At 62.4% G+C, this 20,109-nt stretch overlaps 1 protein-coding gene and 1 pseudogene across 1 annotated transcript; one reads left to right on the top strand and one right to left on the bottom strand.

Moving 5' to 3' along the window:
* Nucleotides 1–3,371: 3,371 nt before the first annotated feature.
* Nucleotides 3,372–18,422, top strand: EFNA2 (ephrin A2). Its single transcript, XM_067734493.1, has 4 exons — nt 3,372–3,522; nt 13,894–14,207; nt 16,267–16,332; nt 16,993–18,422. The coding sequence occupies exons 1-4, from the start codon at nt 3,380–3,382 to the stop codon at nt 17,112–17,114; spliced, it is 645 nt and encodes a 214-aa protein (XP_067590594.1). The 5' UTR covers nt 3,372–3,379; the 3' UTR covers nt 17,115–18,422.
* LOC137222907 (small nucleolar RNA U3) lies at nt 13,138–13,231 on the bottom strand (annotated as a pseudogene).
* Nucleotides 18,423–20,109: the final 1,687 nt, after the last annotated feature.

Here is a 20,109-nt window from a genome sequence, read left to right as displayed (position 1 = left end):
GACACGAGGGTGGGAATTTTAATTTACCAGCAAGAGAAAGGGACAGGTTAGTTTGTTTATGCTCAGTCACAGCCTGGAGAACTCTCCTTGAGACCCGCTCTGAACTGGTTCAGTGAAGCCCCAGACCCGCCAAGGCCCCCCGCCCTCCCCTGCGACCCCATCCCGCCTCTTGGAAAGCGCTCGAGCCGGAGTGGGCGGAGGACTGGGTCCAATATTTTCTGTAATGAGAAATTTTTGCCCGCATATTTTTAGCTTTCTCCAAAGCGCTGTGGCCTTTGAAGGTTGAGGGGGCAGTGGTCGCTGATGCCAAGCCCTGGGAATTCACCCTATGGGCTGGGATGACAGGTAATGGGTGGTGGGCACTGGGCCAGGGGTCAGTGGGCAGAGGGTGATGGGTATTGTGTGATGTGTTGGAGCTTGTGGGCGGTGGGTGACCAGTGGTGGGTCAGGAGCCAGTGGGGGTGGGCAGGGGACAGTGGGTAGGGGTGATCAGTCAGGGTTGGTGGGCGGTGGGCAGTGGGTGCTGGAGCAGGGGTGCTGGGCACAGACTAGGGGCAGGTCTGGGCCTGGCTCGGACAAAACCCTCCCTGAGTCTGAGGTGGACCTTTGAGCCCAGGAGTGCAGACTGCAGTGGACGGGGACAGACCCCATCAAAAACCCTGCCCTGGGTCTGGGCCTGGGGCTGACAGTCGACTCTGAGTGACCCCTGACCCTGATTGGGCCTTGAACCTAAGACTGACCCCGGTCCCCAAAGTGAGCCTGACCACTGACCCTTGATTCCAGCAGAAGCTCACTCCAGAACGACCCCTGACCTTAGCTGACGCCCCCTGCCGGCAGAGCCTGGAGGCTGGGATGGCCACCCACTCTGGGAGGCGACAGAGCCTCTTGGGGGCCCACAGCGGGACCCATCGGGCAGGAGTCCGCGAGGGCAGCTGGGCAGCTGTTCCCGCGCCCCCGTCCCCGCCTTGCCCGGGGCCGGACCGTGGAGCAGCTCTGCCCTCCCCTCCCCTCCTCGAGGGCCCCTCCTCCGGGAGCAGGGCGGGCGCAGGGAGGTTGAATGGGGGACGTGCGCCTTTGTTCCTGTCCCTGCTCGGGCTCTGACCTTGAGAGAGAGACAAGAACAGAAGGAAAACGGAGCTTCTGCTCAAATCCGCTCGGCGGTGGCAGCGGCTCTGGCCTCGGTGGCCCCTGCATGCAAATGAGCCGACCCATCCGGGCCTTTGCTGGATGTCCCCTCACCTGCTGTGCCCTTCTGTCTCCCACACCCCTGCAACCCTGCGGGTCCAAGTCCTGCTGGGTGTGACAGGAGAGACCCTCACCCATCCATGAGGTCCCATGCCATGGAGGGTGCTCTCGTCCCAGGGCAGAGAGAGCTTCTGGGTGGACCCCTTTGCCGGCCAGGCCTGGCACCCCTGGGCTCGCAGCCCCTCTTCCTGGGCTCAGGCCCCATGCCTTCCAGAGTGGTCCCATCACTTCCCAAAGAGCCAGACCAGCCATCCCGGGCCGAGCCTGGCCTGTGTGGCTGGAGCCCCAGGCCCTCACTCCAGCGGTGTCCACATGGTCTGTTTGGGGCCTTGCCACGTGACCCTGGGCCAGTTCTGGTCCTCCCTCGGCCTCCCGGGCCTGCCCCACCCACCACCTGGGGGCAGGTTCCCACCCTCCTCTGTAGAGCCACCTCAGCCAGCCCTGGGACTTCAGACTTGGGCACGTGCAGTCAATGCACAAGACCCAGAAGCCAGAACACCCCAAACAGATGGGCAGAGCTCTCTGGAGGGCAGAGAACAGAGAACCTTGGGGGTGGGGGTTGGGGGGGGTGACTGAAATACAGGGAGGACGATGGGCCTTGAAGGAGGAACCAGAATTTTACAGGAAGAGCAGGGAAGGCCTCCCAGGCACGGTGCAGCCCAAGCAAAGAGGGGTGAGTGCCGGTAGGAGAGCGGGAAGCTCAGGGCACGTGTGGAACGTGGCCACAGCATATGGAAAATCTGTAGCTGGGGCGGGTGCATTTGCCATCCCCGCCTGGCTGGGGCAAAACTTAGTTTGCCGGTCTCTGGCCTCTCAAGGTTCTTGCGAGGAGTTTGGATAATCCCTCACATGGGGACCTTCCAGCTCTTGGCTCCCAGACCCTGCGCCAGGCCTGGGAGAGTGAAACAAAGCCAGAGAAGTGGAATCCGGCTGGGCACCTCTGGCACTTTCCTGCCAGCACTTGGTGACAGCACACCTCCACAAACTCAGAGTCTGGTGAGGGAGACTATGGCGCGAATGAGGACAGAATTGAAGGACAGTCTCCCAGTTCCACAGTCAGCAATTTGCCCCTTTCCTCCGGGAGTGGCCACTGAGTGCCCCGAACCCATCAGGCACTCTAGCCCTCTGCTGAAGCTGCCCCCTCCGCCTGACGCCTTTCCTGTCTCCCACCCTGGTCAGACACCCGTGCTCCCGCCTGCTGTTGGCCTGGACCCAACTCTGGGCTCCGGGGAGTATTGGGCGCCTACTATGCCTGGCACCCTTAGGGGCTGAGGTCAGGATTCCTATTTTGTTTCCTAGATGAGCAAACAGAGACTCAAGGAGGAGAAGTGACTGCCCTGCGGTCCCCCTGGGTGGCAGCAGTGGACACTGGCTTTGGACTTTGGTCAGCCTGACTGTAAAACTCTTCACCAGGCTGGGCGGGGTGGTACGGCATTGGCTGGGCCTGGTTTAGGATTTTGGGGTCTGGGTTTGAATGAGGGAGGGGAGATGGGGGTGAGCAATCTCTGTGTCTTCTGCTTCTGGCTCCAGGCCAGGCTCTGGAGACCCGCTTGGTGGCTTGAATGGAGGTGATCGAGAGCAACTCAGCGACCCCGGCCTGGTCTCGTGATGACAGGGGCAGATGCAGGGCCCCGCAGAGTTGGGGTGGCAGGGGGGCTGGAGGGGGCAGGACCCCGGGGGTGCAGGCAGCCCGACGGCGGCGGGGGACGCGTCCCGGAAAGTCGGGGCGGGGCGGGGGGTGGAGAGGTAGGGGCGCGGCGGGGGCTGGAGCCCCCCTCCCAGCCCCCGCGCGGCTGGGGCACGGCAGGAGGGGGCGCCCGCGGCCCTCCCGGCGCTCGGGCGGGACAAAGGCCGGAGTCCCGGCCCCTCCCCGGCGGTGCGGCGGCGACGGCCCGCGCTCTCAGAGTCCGAGCGGCCGGGCCGGCGCCCGGGGCGACCCCGGCGCCCCGCCCGCCGCCGCCTGACTTCTCCGGCGCCCGAGGTCGCGCGCGCTCAGGCGGGGGCGGCTGGGGATCTCCAAGCGCCGGCGCTCCCTCCTCCCGCCCGCCCCGCGCCCGCCCGCTCGGCGGCGGCGGAGGAGGCGGAGACGGCTGGCAGGCGGCGGCCAGGCGAGCGCGGCGGCCGGACCGGGGCCATGGCGCCCGCGCAGCGCCCGCTGCTGCCGCTGCTGCTGCTGCTGCTGCCGCTGCCGCCGCCGCCGCCCTTCGCGCGCGCCGAGGACGCCGCCCGCGCCAACTCGGACCGCTACGCCGTCTACTGGAACCGCAGCAACCCCAGGTGAGCGTGGCCGCGGGCGGGGATCTCGGGCGCCGGGAGACTCCGGACGCCCCCATCCCAGCCTGGTCTCCCGCCCCGGGCTCGGGGCGACCCTGCGCGCTGCCCCCGGAGTGGGGGCGCCCGCTTCCCACGGGCGCCCCCAGGGAGTTCCGGCCCCCAGAGTTTGGGGGACTCGCGCTCCGTGTACATCTACCCCCAGGGCGCCCCGCCGCCTGCAGATTTGGGCGCCCTGCGTGCCCCGGCGCGCCGCCGGCCCTGGAGTTTGGGGATCCCCTCTGGCACCCTCAGATGCAGTGCGGCCCTGAGTTCCCTCCCCGGACTTGGGGCACCGCATCTTCTGCCTCTCCAGGGACCCCCGCTGGCTTTAGAGTTGGTGGGGATTCCCGGGAACCTTGTCACTGAGCCGCGCCCGGAGATGGGGGACCGTGGCCCCTCGGGGGAGAGGTCCAGGAGTGCGTTCTGCCGGCGGGTCCCCAGATGAACTTGGGGAAGTTAGAATGTCCCTCCCTACGGCCCGGCGTCCACATTCGCTGCAGGGGGTCCCTGACTCCTGCTTTGCAGGGACAGAGAGACTGAGGCACCAAGGGGGTTGGGGGTCTGTCCCGGGAGTCCTGACCAGGTGGCGTCCTCTCCTGTCCTGGCGCTGGTGGGGAAACTGAGGCACAGAGGGGCCGAGCGGCTGGCTCAAGGTCATGGCCAGGGGAGCAGAGCTGGGGCAGGGACCCAGGTGGCCTTGTGCCCAGCCTGCCACGCCCGCCTGCCTGCAGTCCTCCTCGGTGTCAGGCACTGAGTGCCATCTGGGGGGCAGCAGAAGCCCTTGTTTGTCGAGTGAGAAAAGTTTGCTGGTGACTGACCACATCCTGGACAGCTGCAGACGCCTCGGGCCACCCAGGGTCTGGGAGGCTGGAGCGGGCCGGGGATCCGTGGGAGATGGGGCTTCGGGGTCCTGCTGCTCCCGGTCAGCCCCACGGTCGGGGTCACGGTCACATGGAGGCCAGCCGGGCTGCACTTGGGGGCAGAGCCGCTGGCCTCCCGGCCCCATGACCCTCTGCTACCAGTCACCTTCTCTTGGTTTTCAAGCGCCAGCCGCACCGCCTTCCACAGCCCACCGTCCCCTCAGTGTCCCCCACCGTTCTCCATCCTCCGCTGGAAAGTTGCATAAAGGGCCATATTTGAGGCAGGCCTGGGACCAGGGCAGTCAGCGTCCTGGGTGGGGGCAGGGAGCGCGCCCAGACACCCCCGTCCGTTGCCTGGCTGTGGGGTTGGGCCCCGGGGCCGAGGGCAGAGACCCCGGGCCTAGGAAGGTTGGCCGGGCCATCATGGAGCTGGTCCCCCATGCGGCCCGCCCCACTGGTCACATGTGGGTTTGATTAAGGCTCTTCCTTGCGGCCGAGCAGGGAGCCCAGCGGGCAGCACTTCCCCGGCCCAAGTTTTTGGTTTCAGCTCCGGAATCTCCGTCCCGGCATGGCCTGTCCTTTGTTCTAGCAAACGCCAGACACGCGAGGAGCCTCGAACGGGGACAGAAAGGGGTCGTTGGGGCTGCCTGCTGCCCCACCTGCCACTGGGCCGCAGGCAGGATCTCGGCCGGGAAGGAGGTAGCCCCTGGGGCCGGGCTCCGGCCGGCCACTCGGCCGCCTCCTGTTGCTGACCTGATAGCCCCGCTCCGAGCAGCCGTCCGAGGGGACGGCCTTGCTGTCCAGAGCAGACCCTGGCTGTCAGGGCCTTCCTCTCCTACCTCTCCTCCCCCTTCTCTGCCTGGGGCATCCTTGGTGGGAGATGACCTCCCCGACCTCTTGCGATGGGGTCTGGGGCCCTGGGGAGCCACTTGACCAAGAAGCCCGGTTGGGTCCAGAATTGGGGCTCCATCCATCGCTGAGGTTCAGGGGCTCTTCCAAAGGGGGCCTTGGAGGCCCGGGGGCCCCTCAGGAGGTTTCGTGTCCAGGGGTGTCTGGACTGGAATCTGCGTCCAGTGACAGGGTATGTGTCAGTCACAGGAGGAGGGGTGCTGTCCGGCCTTGGGGTCTGAGGGCACCCGGAATGGAGATTTCCTGAGGGCGCCCAGTCCCGGGGGCAGCTGCCAGGGTCGGGGGGTGCGGGGAGAGGTGTGGAGTCACTGAGCAGGCCCCACGCAGCAGGCAGTCCCGCGGGCAGAGACGGGCCTGTGCGGGGAGAGACAAGGATAGGGTCGAAACAGAGAGACTGGTGGTGGCGGCAGGCGGAGGTGACGGGGAACGCAGGGACGGGGGCCGTGCCGGAGACAGGGGTGCACACAAAAGGCACCGTGGGGACGGGGACGGAGCCAGGGCTGGGCGGGCTCGGGTGGTGGGCGATCAGGCAGCCAGCAGAGGAGTGGGGGTGGGAGGGGATGAGTGCGCTCAGGTGGGGGACCGCCAGGCCCAGGTGGCGCCGCAGTGAGGCCGGCCACCCTCGCCCGGCCGGGCCTGGTACCCGCGCCGAGGTAATGCGTATGTGGCTATGTCTCCCCAGTTGCGTTCTCCTGCTGTGCCGTGTATTTCCTGCACACGTGAGGCTGGCGGACGTTGCCAGGGAGCCCTGCACCCACCTCCGCCGCAGCCAAAGGGTGGAGCCCAGTCCAGCCACCTGGCCCCGGCACCCCGACCAGCCGCTGTCCAGCCGTCTCTCCGGCCGGCCCCTGCCTGGGCCGGGCACTCCCGGGCTGGCTGCCGGGTGTCTCTGGACCTGTCTGCGGCCCGGGTGGGACTGGGCCGGGGGTCCTGGCTGGCTGCTCACGGGCCGAGCGTGGGGCTACGGGTGCATCTGTGTACGTGGGGGACCCGGGGGCACCCAGGAGTCTCTTTGGGCTGCAGGGTGTGTCTGCATGTGTCACTGCGTGTAGCTGCGTGTTCTTGCCCATGATTTTCGGGGGTCCTGGGGCCCTGGGAGGTGCAGAACTGTGTGTGTGGAGCACATGCGTCACCCTGCCACACAGACGCTCGTGTGCCTACGTGTGCACAGCGACCCTGGCCCTGGACGTTTGCACGCGCCCACGTGAGTGTGCCTGGAGTACACACGTGTGTGGGGTGCATGCATGTTTGCAGCAGTGTGTCTGGGTGTGGAATGTACGTGGTGTCTGAGGTGCGTGTGTATATCCGTGTGTGCAGATTGGCACCTGGGGAGCAGGTGCATCTGTATGTGGGATGCATGCATGTCTTTAGAGTGTCTGCGTGTGCGGCCCGGCTCTGGCTGTCCCGGGGGCTCCGGTGAGGGGGCAGACACTCCACACCAGTGGGGACACAGCTTGCCCTCCCTGCCCACCCGGCCACTCCTCCCCCGCCCCCTCCTCCAGCCCGGTGGGTTCCTGCTGGGGGGACGCGGCCAGGTCCCATGGGCACTGTGCCGTCCTCGGTGCAGAGGGGCCATCGAGGTTCAGAGCTGGCACCGGCAGGACACCCGCCGTCCCCGGGGCCCCCACCTGGTTGGGGGCCTGTAGCCCGGGTGGACCCAGCGGTGCGGACCCGGGTGGAGGCTCTGATTGCCCTCGGGTGTGGACAGCAGCCACGTTCCCCTCTCAAACGACCGGGTGGGAAGATGGCGACTGGGGCAGCATCTTCCCCATGGCGGGGAATGTCAGGCACCCTGTCCTTGCCAGCCTCGCCCAGGCCTCCGGGGAACCGGCTTTGAAGAGGGAGATGCCATATTTTGCCGCATGAGGCTTTTTTGTTTCCTTTGGAAGAGGCTCGACCAGCCGGCTTGTGGGGTGGGGTGGGGGGTGGCTTGGAGACTGAGAATCCATGGGTCTGGGGGGCCGTGGGGGGCGGGGCTCGGACTCGGGGATCCGGGAAGCCCGGCTGTGCCCTCGGGTGGGCAGCTTGGCTGCTCGGAGCCCCCGCGCCTCCTCCAGGAAGTGGGCCGGTGGGTTGTGGATGGCAGCTCTGCGGATGGCAGCAGGGCGCGGTGTGGACGGGCGAGGCATGGGCGTGACCCCAGGGAATCAGAGGCCCCTGAGGGGGAGAGGAAACCGACGCAGCCCCTGTGGGCAAGTGGGGGAGCCTGGGGGACCAGGCCCTCACATCTGCAGCAGTCGCGATGTTAGGGGGGAACCGCAGTGCGGGGCTGGGGGTTGGTTCTGAGATGCCCCCACCCTGTGGGGGGCCTGGGCGCTGAAGCTGGGGTCCACAGGCTCCCTGTCCCCAGCCCTGGTCCCTCCCTGCAGTGGGCCTCTCCCCTCCTCAGGCTGCTCAGTTTGCAGAGGAAGGACCCGAGGCTGGGGACCAGCTCAGGACGCAGGGCGGTGCGGGGGGGCCCTCCAGCCTGCCTGGGAGCTGGGCCGGGGAAGGGGCGGCCGTCTCTGACCTCGGGACCCTCCAGCAGACGTCCCGTGAAGTTCACGGGTCCCTCGAGGTCATGGGTTCAAAGGTGGTTTTCCTCGGGATGGCAGGTGCGTGAACGGGGCTCTGGAAGACAGGCCTCTTGCAGGGCCGCCGGCTGGTTCTGCCGCTCCCGAGCTGGGCCTGCTGGGGGGTCCCGCCTCTCAGCAGCTTTACTCCGGGACACCCCCCTTCCCCTTTCTTCCTCCTCAGGACCTGGCACTCAGCCAGCCTTGCCCCCCCAAGGTGCTGCTTTGGGGAAATTGTCTCTTTGGAAGATGGGTCCAGAGGGGGCTTGGCTGCGTCCCCCACCTAGTGGGCCATGCGGGGAAGGGGCAGAGCCGCCTTTGTGGCTGCCCCGTGGCAGACGCGCAGCTGAAGGCTGGGAGCACAGAAGCCAGAGTCCGAGCTCTGCTCCGGCCGGCCCTGGGGGGGGGTGCCTGTCCCCACACCCCCTCCCACGCAGGGACCCTGGCTTCGAGGGGCTCGTTCCACCGCCTGGGCCACGTTGCCCCTCGCCCGCCCCAACCCAGCCATGCACCCCCTAATCTGCCCACCCTGTGGGTCGGGCTCCCCCTTAGGCCTCCGTTTCATGGACCCAGAGAAAGTGACTCATCTGTGGTCATGAGGAAGCCGGGTCCAGTGGGGTGACCCCCTCCAAGAGGCAGCCACGTCTGGGGCTGGCCGAGGGGCATCAGGGACACCGTGCACACCGGGGGGCAGAGGAGGGTGGGGTGACCGAGGCAGGTGTGCCCCGTGGACCGTGCACCTGGGCCTCCTCCTGCCTCAGACCAAGGCCTGAGGGGTGGGGTGGCCCTGAGGCCCTCACCCTACTTTTCCCGCCCACCCAGCCCCATTTGTTTACCTCTTGCTTCAGCTCTGGGGCCCGTGCCTCAGTTTACCCATCCACACACAAGGCCATAATCGTCCTTTCTCAGCTGATCCTGCACCACCTTGGGGCCCTAATTTTCTGGGAGGTCCTCCCCACGTCCCGCCAGCAGGAGGAAGGAGGCCAGGCCTTGGATGGGGGACATGTCTTTTGGCCCCTAGAAAAGCTGGGGGAGGACACTGAGGCCGCAGGGGTCTTGCTGGGGGTGGCAGGCGGGGATGGGCGAGCTCGGCCCACGCTGGGCCTTGGGGCTGTTTGCTGGGATCTTTGTTGGCAGGTCTGAGCGCCTTTAGTAGGAGCTGTGCATGGACTCAGACCAGGGAGATAGAGGCAGAGCCACAGGGAGTGAGGGGGACACAGACTCCCCTGCCCGCCTTGCCTGTGCCTCAGTTTCCAGTCTGGGAAGGTGGCACAGCACCCCACCCCCATTTTGGGTGAGACCCCTAATTAGTGGTTTTTGCTATTAGCATCTAATGACTTGACAGTCGCCCGACTGGAGCTGATTAGCTGCGGGCTGGGTGTTGCTGGGGAAGGGGTGGTGGGTGGGTCGGTGGCGGGTAAGGGTCATCTGGGCTTTGGGGGGGGCTGCCTGCAGGGTGGACGTTGGCAGGGGGCCAGCAGGGTGAGCAGCTGGGGGTGAAGGTGTGGCGGGGCGGGGGCGGGGAGCCCTCTGTCTGGGAACCATCCCAAGTCAGTCATTAACCCCTTAGTGAGAATTTCTATCTCTATCTGCCGCTCTCTCGCTCGAGTGGAGCATTTGCATATCAGGCTTCGGTGCTAAGGGAGGAAATGAAGGCTTTGTCTTGCTCTCACCAGGCTCCGTCTGGGGTGGGGGCCCACTCCCCTGCATAAGCGTCACCCTGAGCAGGGGCGAGGCGCCAGTTTGGAACGGGAATGCCAACGCAGCAAGGCCGCCACTATTTTAGAGCAGGAAAGGGAGAAGAATGGTCCATTTAGGCGGCCAGAGCTCAGGTGTGTGTGGCTGTAGGCGTCTCCTGGGGACCCGCCTGTCTGGGGTCCTCACGCCCTCACCTGGGGGCAGCTTTCTGCTCCCCATGACTCTAGCACCTCAAAGACCTCGAGTCTTTGGCCTTTGTTTGATTAGCAAACATATATCGAGCACCACGGTATACAGGGCCTGTGCGGGCTACAGGGAAAAGGGCGGAGAAGGAGGCCAACCCCCAGGATCCAAGGAAGGCAGACAATGGGCTGCTTAAAGGTATAAATATGATGATGTCCAAACGAGATGAGTTGGGAAAAGTAGGGAAAAATGTGCCAGGCAGAGGGAACAGCATGTGCAAAGGCCCTGGGGTGGGGGCTTCCCTGGTGGCGCAGTGGTTAGGAGTCCGCCTGCCAATGCAGGGGACCCGGGTTCGAGCCCTGGTCCGGGAAGATCCCACATGCTGTGGAGCAGCTAAGCCCATGCTCCGCAACTACTGAGCCTGCACTCTAGAGCCTGCGAGCCATAACTACTGAGCCCAGGCACCACAACTACTGAAGCCCGCGCGCCTAGAGCCCGTGCTCTGCGACTGCAACAAGAGAAGCCCACGCATGGCAACAAAGAGTAGCCCCCGCCTGCCACAACTAGAGAAAGCCCGTGCACAGCAACGAAGACCCAACGCAGCCGGAAAGAAAAGGCCCTGGGGTGGGACCAGGGGCAGCCCGGAGGCTGGTGTGCCTGGAAGGGAGTGAGCTGGGGGAGCCAGAGGGCGATGAGGTTGGGGATGGATGGGGACCACACGGGGCCTCGTGGGCCTGGGAGAACTATGGATTTTGTTGTGTGTGTGGGGAGCCAATGGAGGGCTTTGAGACAGTGGGTCACGGGGTCTGATGTACACTCAGAAAAGTGAGCCCTGGATTTTGGGAGGCCAGGAGTCTGGCCGCCCTAGTGGGGCCCAGGCGTCCAGCCTCTGAGGCAGCAAAGCAGCTTCAGTCTCTGATGTTCTTCAGAAAGTGAGTTGGGGGGACCTGATGGTGCAGGTGTCACGGGGGGAGGGAGGCAAGCCTGATGGGACAGGCAGGAGGAAAGGGGAGCCCACCTTCTGGAGTCCGTTCTCTCCAGAAAGACCATGCGTGGAGTCACGTTCCCTTTCAGGTTGAGTATACACCCCTCGGCATCATGCCAGGGACAAGAGGGAACGCTGAGGGCTGGAGGGCAGGACCAGGACTCCCCCCACGGCCCGTGGTTCCGCGTCACAGCCTCCCCTGCGGGGCCCACCTGGGTGAGGCTGGGTCCCTGGGCGGCTGCCGGGCCACAGCTGCCATCGATCGGCTGATCAATGGGGCTTTCAGTGGGCCCGGCAAGGGGCGAAAATGACTTTTCAAAAAGCCTGGAGCAGCTTCTGCATCGATTGTGCCCAAGGGGCCGGAGGACGGGCCGGTCAATGAGACGCCCGTGCCTGGCCAGCCGTGGAGCTGCCTGAGGGACGGGCAGGGTCCCAGCCCGACCCAGGGCCGCCCCGCATGCATCTATGTAGTGCCTGCTGTGTACAGAGCTGGAGTTCTCCCATCAGCCTCGAGGACCATCCCCACGGCACAGAGTTGGAATCTGAGGCTTTGAGAAGAGGAGCTGAGAACCCAGCTGGGTTCCAACCTGTGACTGAACCACATTTGAGGTTCCTCGGCTCCCAACTGACCCCCGAGACCAGACACATTTATTCTGCAAACGCCTTCTCACGTCTGCGAGAGGGGGTGGCCTCCCCATCCCTGGACGAACCCAGTGGAGCAGGGAAGGGGCTGGAGGTGAATCCACTGCCCCTGCTCCCCATGCTGAAATTCTGTGGCCCTTGACCTCAGCCACAGACGTGAATCATCATGCTGGGTCCCTGCTGACGGCGGGGGAGACTCAGGCACCGTGAGCTGGTCCCCTGTCTCCGTCATTCCAGTTCTGAGTTCCCAGGACCCCTCGCCCCCACCTGGCACAGTCTCACGGGTGGCGGGGGGCCAGCCGATGCCATCTGATAATCCAGCCCCCCTCAGGTGCCAGCACCCGGCATGGAGGCTGCCTGGCTCCCTCCCATGGGCCGGGGCGGCTGGCACGGCGGGCACGGAGGCAGCGGCGTGGCTGGGATCCTAGCAGCCCTCCCTGCCTCCGACCCACACTGGGCCTCAGTTTACTGGCCGATACAGGGAGTAGAGGAGGCTGGGGGAGCCCGCCCCCCAACCCTCTGATGCTCAGGCCTTTTATGTGCTAATAAGCCCCTCTCGGGAGGCCCCCTTGTCCCCCCTCGATCCAGGCCACGTTTACATGACAGGGGCCTGGGGCACCACGTCCAGGAGGTCTAGGGGCTCCTGGCGCTGTAGCCCGAGGCAGTGATGGAAGGGGAGCTGCTGGTCCCTCGCTCAGCTGACCTCTATCCTTGACAGATGAGCCTGGGTCAGGGGCCTCCCCCCAGAGAAAGGGGTGCAGGTTGCATGATAGTGTGGGGAGACCTCCAGAGCAAAGCCTGGGAGGCAGGGCTTGGGGGTGGAGGTGTCAGGGGTGGGGAAGCTGGTGGGGTGACCAGGAAGTTGGAGGCTCTGGAGGAAGAAGGAAGGATGTCACACAGGATGGAAGGGGTGGAACTGGGGGTCTTGAACCCAGGGCACCCCTGAGTTGGACTGAGCGAGGGAGGGCCTGAGCATCCTTTATGCCAAACCCTGCCCCCTCTGGGGAAACTGAGGCTAGAGGAGGGTCAGAGCTTGCCCCAGAGAGGCTGGGAACACTTGGCCTATGTCCCACACTGCCCTCGGCCTTCTTTTTTTTTCGGTACGCGGGACTCTCACTGTTGTGGCCTCTCCTGTTGCGGGGCACAGGCTCCGGACGCGCAGGCTCTCACGGGCCCAGGCGCTCTGCAGCATGTGGGATCTTCCTGGACCGGGGCACGTACCTGTGTCTCCTGCATCGTCAGGCGGACTCTCAACCACTGCGCCACCAGGGAAGCCCCCTTTTTTTTTTTTTAAACATCTTTATTGGAGTATAATTGCTTTACAATGGCGTGTTAGTTTCTGCTTTATAACAAAGTGAATCAGCTATACATATACATATATCCCCATATCCCCTCCCTCTTGCGTCTCCCTCCTACCTTCCCTATCCCACCCCTCTAGGTGGTCACAAAGCACCGAGCTGATCTCCCTGTGCTATGCAGCCGCTTCCCACTAGCTATCTGTTTTACATTTGGTAGTGTATGTATGTCCATGCCACTCTCTCACTTCGTCCCAGGTTACCCTTCCCCCTCCCTGTGTCCTCAAGTCCATTCTCTATGTCTGCGTTTTTATTCCTGTCCTGGCCCTAGGTTATTCAGAACCATTTTTTTTTTTTTTTAGATTCCATATATATGTGTTAGCATACGGTATTTATTTTTCTCTTTCTGACTTATTTCACTCTGTATGACAGACTCCCGGTCCATCCACCTCACTACAAATAACTCAATTTCATTGTTTTTTATGGCTGAGTAATATTGAAACCTTTCTAGTAACGAACTATAGAAATGATTCCTGAAAGTATAGTCTTGCCCTCGGCCTTCTTGGCAGGCAAATCTGCAAAGGAAAGCTGAGGAGGCTGCATCTGGGGATGGCGTGGGGGGCTGCCTGGAGGAGGGGGCATCGAAGTCAAGTAGTAAGGTTTTTGGAGAGGGGCTTCCTGGTGGGGGGGCGGACATCTTGTGCCAGGCCTGTTGCGGCTGAGGGGCCCAGATGTGGATTCTGCAGCGGGTGGAGAGACTGGGGGGGCTCCGAGTCACGTGGCGCCTGCTCGTTTGCATGTGGTTACCCAGAATGCCTGGCGGCAGCCCCTCTTCCCCAGCACCCACCTCGTGGGCTCAGCGCTAGTCCCAGTCTCAAGGAGCCTGCTGTGGCCTTGGTGGGGCAGGGTTGTGCCAGGCAGGGGGCCGTGGGCTCGGACCCTGGCACCTGTCTGTGGGTAGGGTGCCCGCCCATCGGTCCCCGAACCCCTCCCCCTTCCCCATCTCTGACCTACCCCTTTCTACCTGCACTGACCCGTCCCCACCCGCCTTCGTGCTTCCTGTCCCCTACCCCGTCTCCTCCCACGCGCTGACCGCTGACCCCTCTCCATTTACCCCATCCCTGACCCTCCCCTTCTCCCTTGCACTGATCCATCATCCGCATCTCGGGCCCCGCCCCTACCCCCGCGCTGACCGCCGGCCCCGCCCCCAGGTTCCACGCGGGCGCCGCGGACGACGGCGGCGGCTACACGGTGGAGGTGAGCATCAACGACTACCTGGACATCTACTGCCCGCACTACGGGGCGCCACTGCCGCCGGCCGAGCGCATGGAGCACTACGTGCTGTACATGGTCAACGGCGAGGGCCACGCCTCCTGCGACCACCGGCAGCGCGGCTTCAAGCGCTGGGAGTGTAACCGGCCCGCGGCGCCCGGGGGGCCGCTCAAGTTCTCGGAGAAGTTCCAGCTCTTCACGCCCTTCTCGCTGGGCTTCGAGTTCCGCCCGGGCCATGAGTACTACTACATCTGTGAGTGGGGGCGGGGCAGGGGCGCGGGGGGTGGGGGGCCCTCCTCCGCGCTGGCCTCTGTCTTCGGGCGGACGCTCCGGTGGTCTCGCCCTCCTCCCCGCAAGCCCCCCTGTGACCTCGGCCTCTGGATAAGCCTCTGGGCCTCTGGACTGGGACCATGTGGTCAGCCTGTCCCACACTGAGACCAGGGGTGCCATCCCCCCATTGCAGGAGGTGGGAAACTGAGGCCTGTGGAATCTTGAGGGAGGGGGTGAGGGCGACCAACCCTGGACATGGCAGGGGTCTCCCGGGCCCACCCCCCCATCTCCCAGCGGCCCACCCGCGCCCAGATTCCCCGAGGAGCTTTTCACTGTCGGCTGGTGGCGGCCTTGGGACACTAAGCATGCGTGCCCCGCTGTGAGCCTTGCGGGGGGGGCCGGCTAGGCTGCCCCCACCTGTCCTGGGCATCAGGGGTTCCCAAGGGGCCCCTTTTTCCTTCCCATCAAGTGCCAAGGGCAGGGTCTGGGGAGGCGGCAGAGTCGGGGCTGGGTTCAAGTTCCCGTTCAGTGGGGCCTTGGCAGACTGTAGTCTGAGAACCTAAACCAGGAACACTGGGGTCCAGGCATCGCCCCTGCCGAGAGGGGGTATCAGGGAGCCCACCTTGGCATCGGACTCATGCCTCTCCCGAGGCAGTGAGACTTCAACGGATTGTGGGGTCCCATTTCTCAGCGTCCTGGGGGCTGATGGGGAGCAGGTGGGAAGGGGGGTCTGCCCCCGGGGCTTTGGAGAGGAACCCAGCGCCTCACCACCCCGGTTCCTGCTGAGTCAAATTAAACTCTACAAGGCTCCCATTTCCTCCTTTCTCTGCTCTATTTGGATTTTTTCTTTTTAATTCAGGGAAGAAGGGGGTGGGGGAGGGGAAGAAGGTGCTTAAATTAAGTCTCCGTAATATAAGAAAAATTACATTTTTCTTTCCGAGACGGGAGTTTCATAAAGATAATTATTGTAATTATTCGTCCTATCTCTGTGATGAATGTTACTTTTATTACGTGCTTTTTATCTTCATCTCCCAGCACGAGGGGCTTCTGGGGGGCGGGCAGAGGTGATGGCCGCAGAGAGGACCGGCCGAGAGCACAGGCGGGGGCAGGCCCAGCCGCAGCCGTGTGGGTACCCGTGCCTGTTCACGTGTGTGAGCCCCGCCATCCGCAGGGCCTCAGGCCTCCCTCCCTGCCCCTGTCCTGGTCCCTGAGCTCCTCCCTCCTGACTCATGGCTGATGCTCTGGTACCTCCCCCGCCCGCCAAGTGGGCCAAGAAGCTGGGAGCCCTATGGTGGAATTTTAGGTGTGAGGACCCAATGCACTTCGGCCTGCACATGACTCGGCGGTGTGGGTCGCTCTCCAGGTGAGGCCGGAAGCTGCCTCCTTCCCAGGGGTAACTGGGTTTCCGGCGTCACCCAGATGGAAAGAATGATTTCCAAAGCAACTTCCATGGGCCAGATGAGGTCCACATAGGGGGTGACTTGCCGACAGGCACCCTGAGAGCAGGGCTTTGATCCCTGGTCAATCATTTGGTTACACTGATTTTTTTTTTTGGCTGTTTGATTTTTGTTTTGTTTTGTTTTTGGCCGTGCTGCACGGCATGCGGGATCTTAGTTCCCCGACCAAGGATGGAAACCGTGCCCCTGGCAGTGAAAGCTCAGAGTCCTAACCACTGGACCGCCAGGGAATTCCCTTTTTTTGCTGATTGGAAACACACCTATTTTTATTCATCACCTTTGAACTTTGCCCTGTGATGCCCTGGGGTGAGATGGAGCCCTGGGGTGACATTGACACCTCACCTGACCCCCGTCTCTGGGGTTAGGATTCAGCAAAGTGAGAGGTAGGGGAAGAGTGCAAGAGGACTTCTGGGAAATCATGGGCATTGTGTCTGGGGCTTTGATGTATGATGAGGAGTTTTATGGGTGGATTCCCCAACCTGGGGTCAGGGTTGGGTTACGGGCGTAGGGAAGGGCATACAGCCCCAAGAGGTCTCAGGCACCAAGAGCCTCCTGCCCTACTAACCCCCAACCCCTCTCTTCCAGCTGCCACGCCCCCCAATGCTGTGGACCGACCCTGCCTGCGGCTGAAAGTTTACGTGCGACCGACCAGTAAGTTCTTGGTGGGGGTTCATGTAGGGTCCTTAACTCACAGAAACCAGTGAGTCATCAGCGGAGTTAGGAGGCGGTCATGGCATAGCCTGGGGAGTCCCACAACCTCAGCGATGGCTGGGACAGGCCCTGCCTGAGCCTCTGTTTTTCCATCTGCAAATGGGGCCATTTCAGACCTTCAAGAATGAGGGTTGAAGTCCATGGCTGGGCTTCACTGAGGCCGAAGCCCCCTTCACCCAGTGAGCGGGTATCACGGAAGTTCTCTGAGATGGACCAACGGGTTTGTGTTCTGAGCTCCTGAAACATAGGGAAGGGGGGTCCTGCAGCCTCACCACTTCGCCTGGAGCCTTCTGTTTGCCATGCTCTGCATTGGAGGCACAGCCTCCGCCGAGGTGGACAGAGATCTCTGTGCCCTTGGAGGTGCAGTGACATGGAGATTTTTTTTTTTTTTTGGCTGCTCAGTGCATATGGGATCTTAGCTCCCTGACCAAGGGTGGAACCCGTGCCCCCTGCATTGGGAGTGTGGAGTCTTAACCACTGGACCGCCAGGGAAGTCCCGTAATGGAGATGTTTAACAATGTCAGGTCGTGGTGAGGTCTAGGAAGCAGGGTGGGGGGTGGGAGGCCTGCCACTGACCCCCCTGTCTCCCTGTCCCCCCAGATGAGACCCTGTATGAGGCCCCCGAGCCCATCTTCACCAGCAATAACTCATGCAGCGGCCTGTGCAGCTGCCAGCTCTTCCTCAGCACCGTCCCCGTGCTGTGGACCCTCCTGGGCTCCTAGTGCCCAATGGGACGTTGGCCCCGCCCTGATGGCCCGCCTCCGAGACCAAATAGAGACGCCGCTTCTCCCACGACTGGTGCTGCTTCGCCGGGCAGGGGGCCGTCCACCTGCCCCAGGGCTGGAGGGGGGTGAGGGCAGCCGAGGTCCCCCCACCCCGTGCCAGAGGGGCCGGGTGTCTGCTCAGCTGGCCATGCTGTCTTGTCCGGGGGACCTGCTGAACCCTGGAATCTCTTGGTGACGTTGGTTTCTGTTTTTGCTTTTTAAGTGTATTTTTCATGGTTGCATCAGAAAGACTTGAGCTTTTAATTTAATTTATTCCTTGCTGTCATCTGTGACTTTGGGAAGGAAACAGAATAGACAGACGGGGCAGGGGTCCCTGGCCCCCTTGAGGGGAGGGGGATTGGGCCACCCCTGGCCTGGTCACTCCATTTATTGGGTCCTGGGTGGAGGCAACCATGGAATGGAACCCCAGGTGCCATGGGACAGGCTGGCCTGAGGCAGAAGGGGTGGGTGGTGAGTCTCCCCGATTCTGGTCCGGGGCCCTCAGACCCCTGTCCTGCCAGCTCTACCCTCCTCCCTCCTGGTGATTGTCTCCTAGAGCAGAAAACCACGGGGTTTCACCAGCAGCCACCATGGAGCCCCGGCACCCTCAAAATCATAGCATTACAACGTCTTAGAGATGACGTAGGCCCCACCTGTCCCCCCAGCCTCACACAGTCGCCCCCGAGACCGAGAAGACATTATATTTCTGTAAATAGAGCCAGCAAGTATATACTGTGATTTATTTTTACTGTATTCCTGAGGATGGACTGGAATGTTGCTTTTTCTCTCACCCCTTCATGGGGGGGGGCTTTTATTTTGATGGGGGGGTTGGGGTAGACTTTTTAGCGTAGAAGCCGCACTTCAAAATAAGCTCCTTTGTCTGTGAGACCCCCTTCCCTCTACCGTATGACTAATAATGTTTGTAAGAAAAGGGAAAACAGGACAAAACAAAACGGGGGGGGCGGGGAACATCACCATCAAAAAAGAGATACCCCCTCCCCAAAACACTCTAATGAAGTAAACAGCGCATTTATACAGATTTCATATTTCTACCCGCCTTTCCTGATCTGTGTTTTATATATATTATATATAAATATATATGGCGTGTGGCCGCCGGGAGATGGCTCGGGCACGCCAGTGGGGGACTTTTGTAGGGGTCGTGGGCGTGCGGCATTGCCACGCCTGGAGCTGGCGACGGGCCCCGCCCCCCCATCACAATCAACTTTGGATTCTGTATTTTTTTATAATAAAATAAGCGTAAGCATCCAGGCTGCGTGTCTGTGTTGGGGCCGCAGGTCGGGTCTGGAATCTGCTGGGGAGGGGTGTCTTTAAGGAATGTCTGGAGACGCCGGGGCCGGTTGTGATCCTTTGGTTTTGTGTATCGTTGGGGTGCCTGGTCCCGAACTGAGCATCTTATGGGGTGCTGTGCCCTTCATACCACCCCTAGGAGGGGGGAACAAGCCCCTCTCCCCTGGGGCAGCTGGGAAGATGGAGGGAAGAGATGGGGGCTGGCTTCTGAATACACAGCAGGGGCTTGTTAAGTGTCTGTCACCCGATGCACCTGAGCAGGTGGGAATCCCTGGACCCCAGGGCCAGTCAAGACCTCCTGTACCCTTGTCCTCACTTGGGGGCGGTCCTTGGGTTCTATGACAGGTCTTTTAGGATCCAACCAAGTTCGGTGCCATCTTGGTCGCCAAGCTCTGTGGAGGGGTGACTCAGTTTCTCCAACTGCTCCAGGCAAGGGTGGGGGTTTGTCATCTCGAATTCCCTCCTGGCTTTCCAAAAGACATGTGTCAGAGTCTTCTGGGCTCCCAGGGGCCTTCACCCCAGCCTGGCCCCGGAGAGGCACAGAACAGGGCGGAGAGACTGGGGCCTCGGGGCTGCTCCTTGCCTCAGTGCCACCCGCAGGGACTGCGGTGTCCCGGTCACAATTAGCTGAGAGGGAAGGCTCTCAGCTAATTAATTCGGTCGTGCTGGGTCCAGCGACGGGGGCTGCCTCTTAATGAGGCCAGGAAGCGGCACAAAGACCCCTGTGTGTGCCCCGCCTGCCCTGCCCAGCAGCAGTGGGACGGAGGGTGGCCACTGCCGAGCACCACGGAGGGAGAGCCGAGGGATCCCCCCACTCTGTGGAGAGGACCCCGAGGTTCAGAGAGGGAGGAGGTCCCCCTATGTCCACCCCCCTGAGACCCCTTGCTCGAACACCCCAACTCGACCACGGGGACAGAGGAAACTGGAAGGCGAGGATTACATGCAGGGGTCGTGGGGCAGAATCGTAGCAGCTAACTTTGATTTTGTTATTTAAAAAAATGTTATTGAGATATAGTTCACATACCACACAATCCATCCGTTTAAAGTACGATTCCACAATTTTTATCCATTCACAGGGTGTGCAACCATCACCACTATCTAATTCCAGAACATTCCATCACCCCAAAAAGAAGCCCCCTCCCCCTCCCCACTGCCTGACAACTAGGAAGCCACTCTCTGTACCTCTGGATCAGCCTGTTCTGGACGTCTCTCATCAATGGAATCACACACTGCGTGTCCTTCTGTGTCTGGCTTCTCTCACTGAGCATCGTGTTCTCAGGGTCCGCCCACGTTGTAGGAACGTCAGGGCTTCTGTCCTTTTCATGGCTGAGTGATGTTCCCGTGTGTGGAGGGATGACTTTCTGCCCATTCACTCTTTTATGGACATTTGGGTTTTTTCCTTTTAGCTATTCTGAGGACTTTTGAGACAAAATTTTAACACAAAAAGGTGACCTTGGAAGGGTAAGTATAAAAATAGCTCTATTCCCACCGCGGGGCCTTTGCACATGCTGTTCCCCCCTATCTGGTGTGCCCTTTCTGCAGACCACTGCTTGACTCTCTCCCCCAGCCCTTTCATAAGGGGTACATGTCCCTTCTAGACCTCCCTGGCCAAGTGGCCCTCACCCCATCCCCCTGCTGTCAAGTC

The sequence above is a fragment of the Pseudorca crassidens genome, chromosome 3, assembly GCF_039906515.1.
Source record: "Pseudorca crassidens isolate mPseCra1 chromosome 3, mPseCra1.hap1, whole genome shotgun sequence".
In the NCBI taxonomy this organism is placed as follows: domain Eukaryota; kingdom Metazoa; phylum Chordata; class Mammalia; order Artiodactyla; family Delphinidae; genus Pseudorca; species Pseudorca crassidens.
This window is presented reverse-complemented; position numbering and strand designations above follow the sequence as displayed.

Coding starts and splice junctions, on each gene's coding strand:
- EFNA2 (XM_067734493.1), top strand. CDS start 3,380: ATGGCGCCCGCGCAGCGCCCGCTGCTGCCGCTGCTGCTGCTGCTGCTG. Junction 3,523..13,893: donor TGGAACCGCAGCAACCCCAG/GTGAGCGTGGCC, acceptor CCCCGCCCCCAG/GTTCCACGCGGGCGCCGCGG. Junction 14,208..16,266: donor CCATGAGTACTACTACATCT/GTGAGTGGGGGC, acceptor CCTCTCTTCCAG/CTGCCACGCCCCCCAATGCT.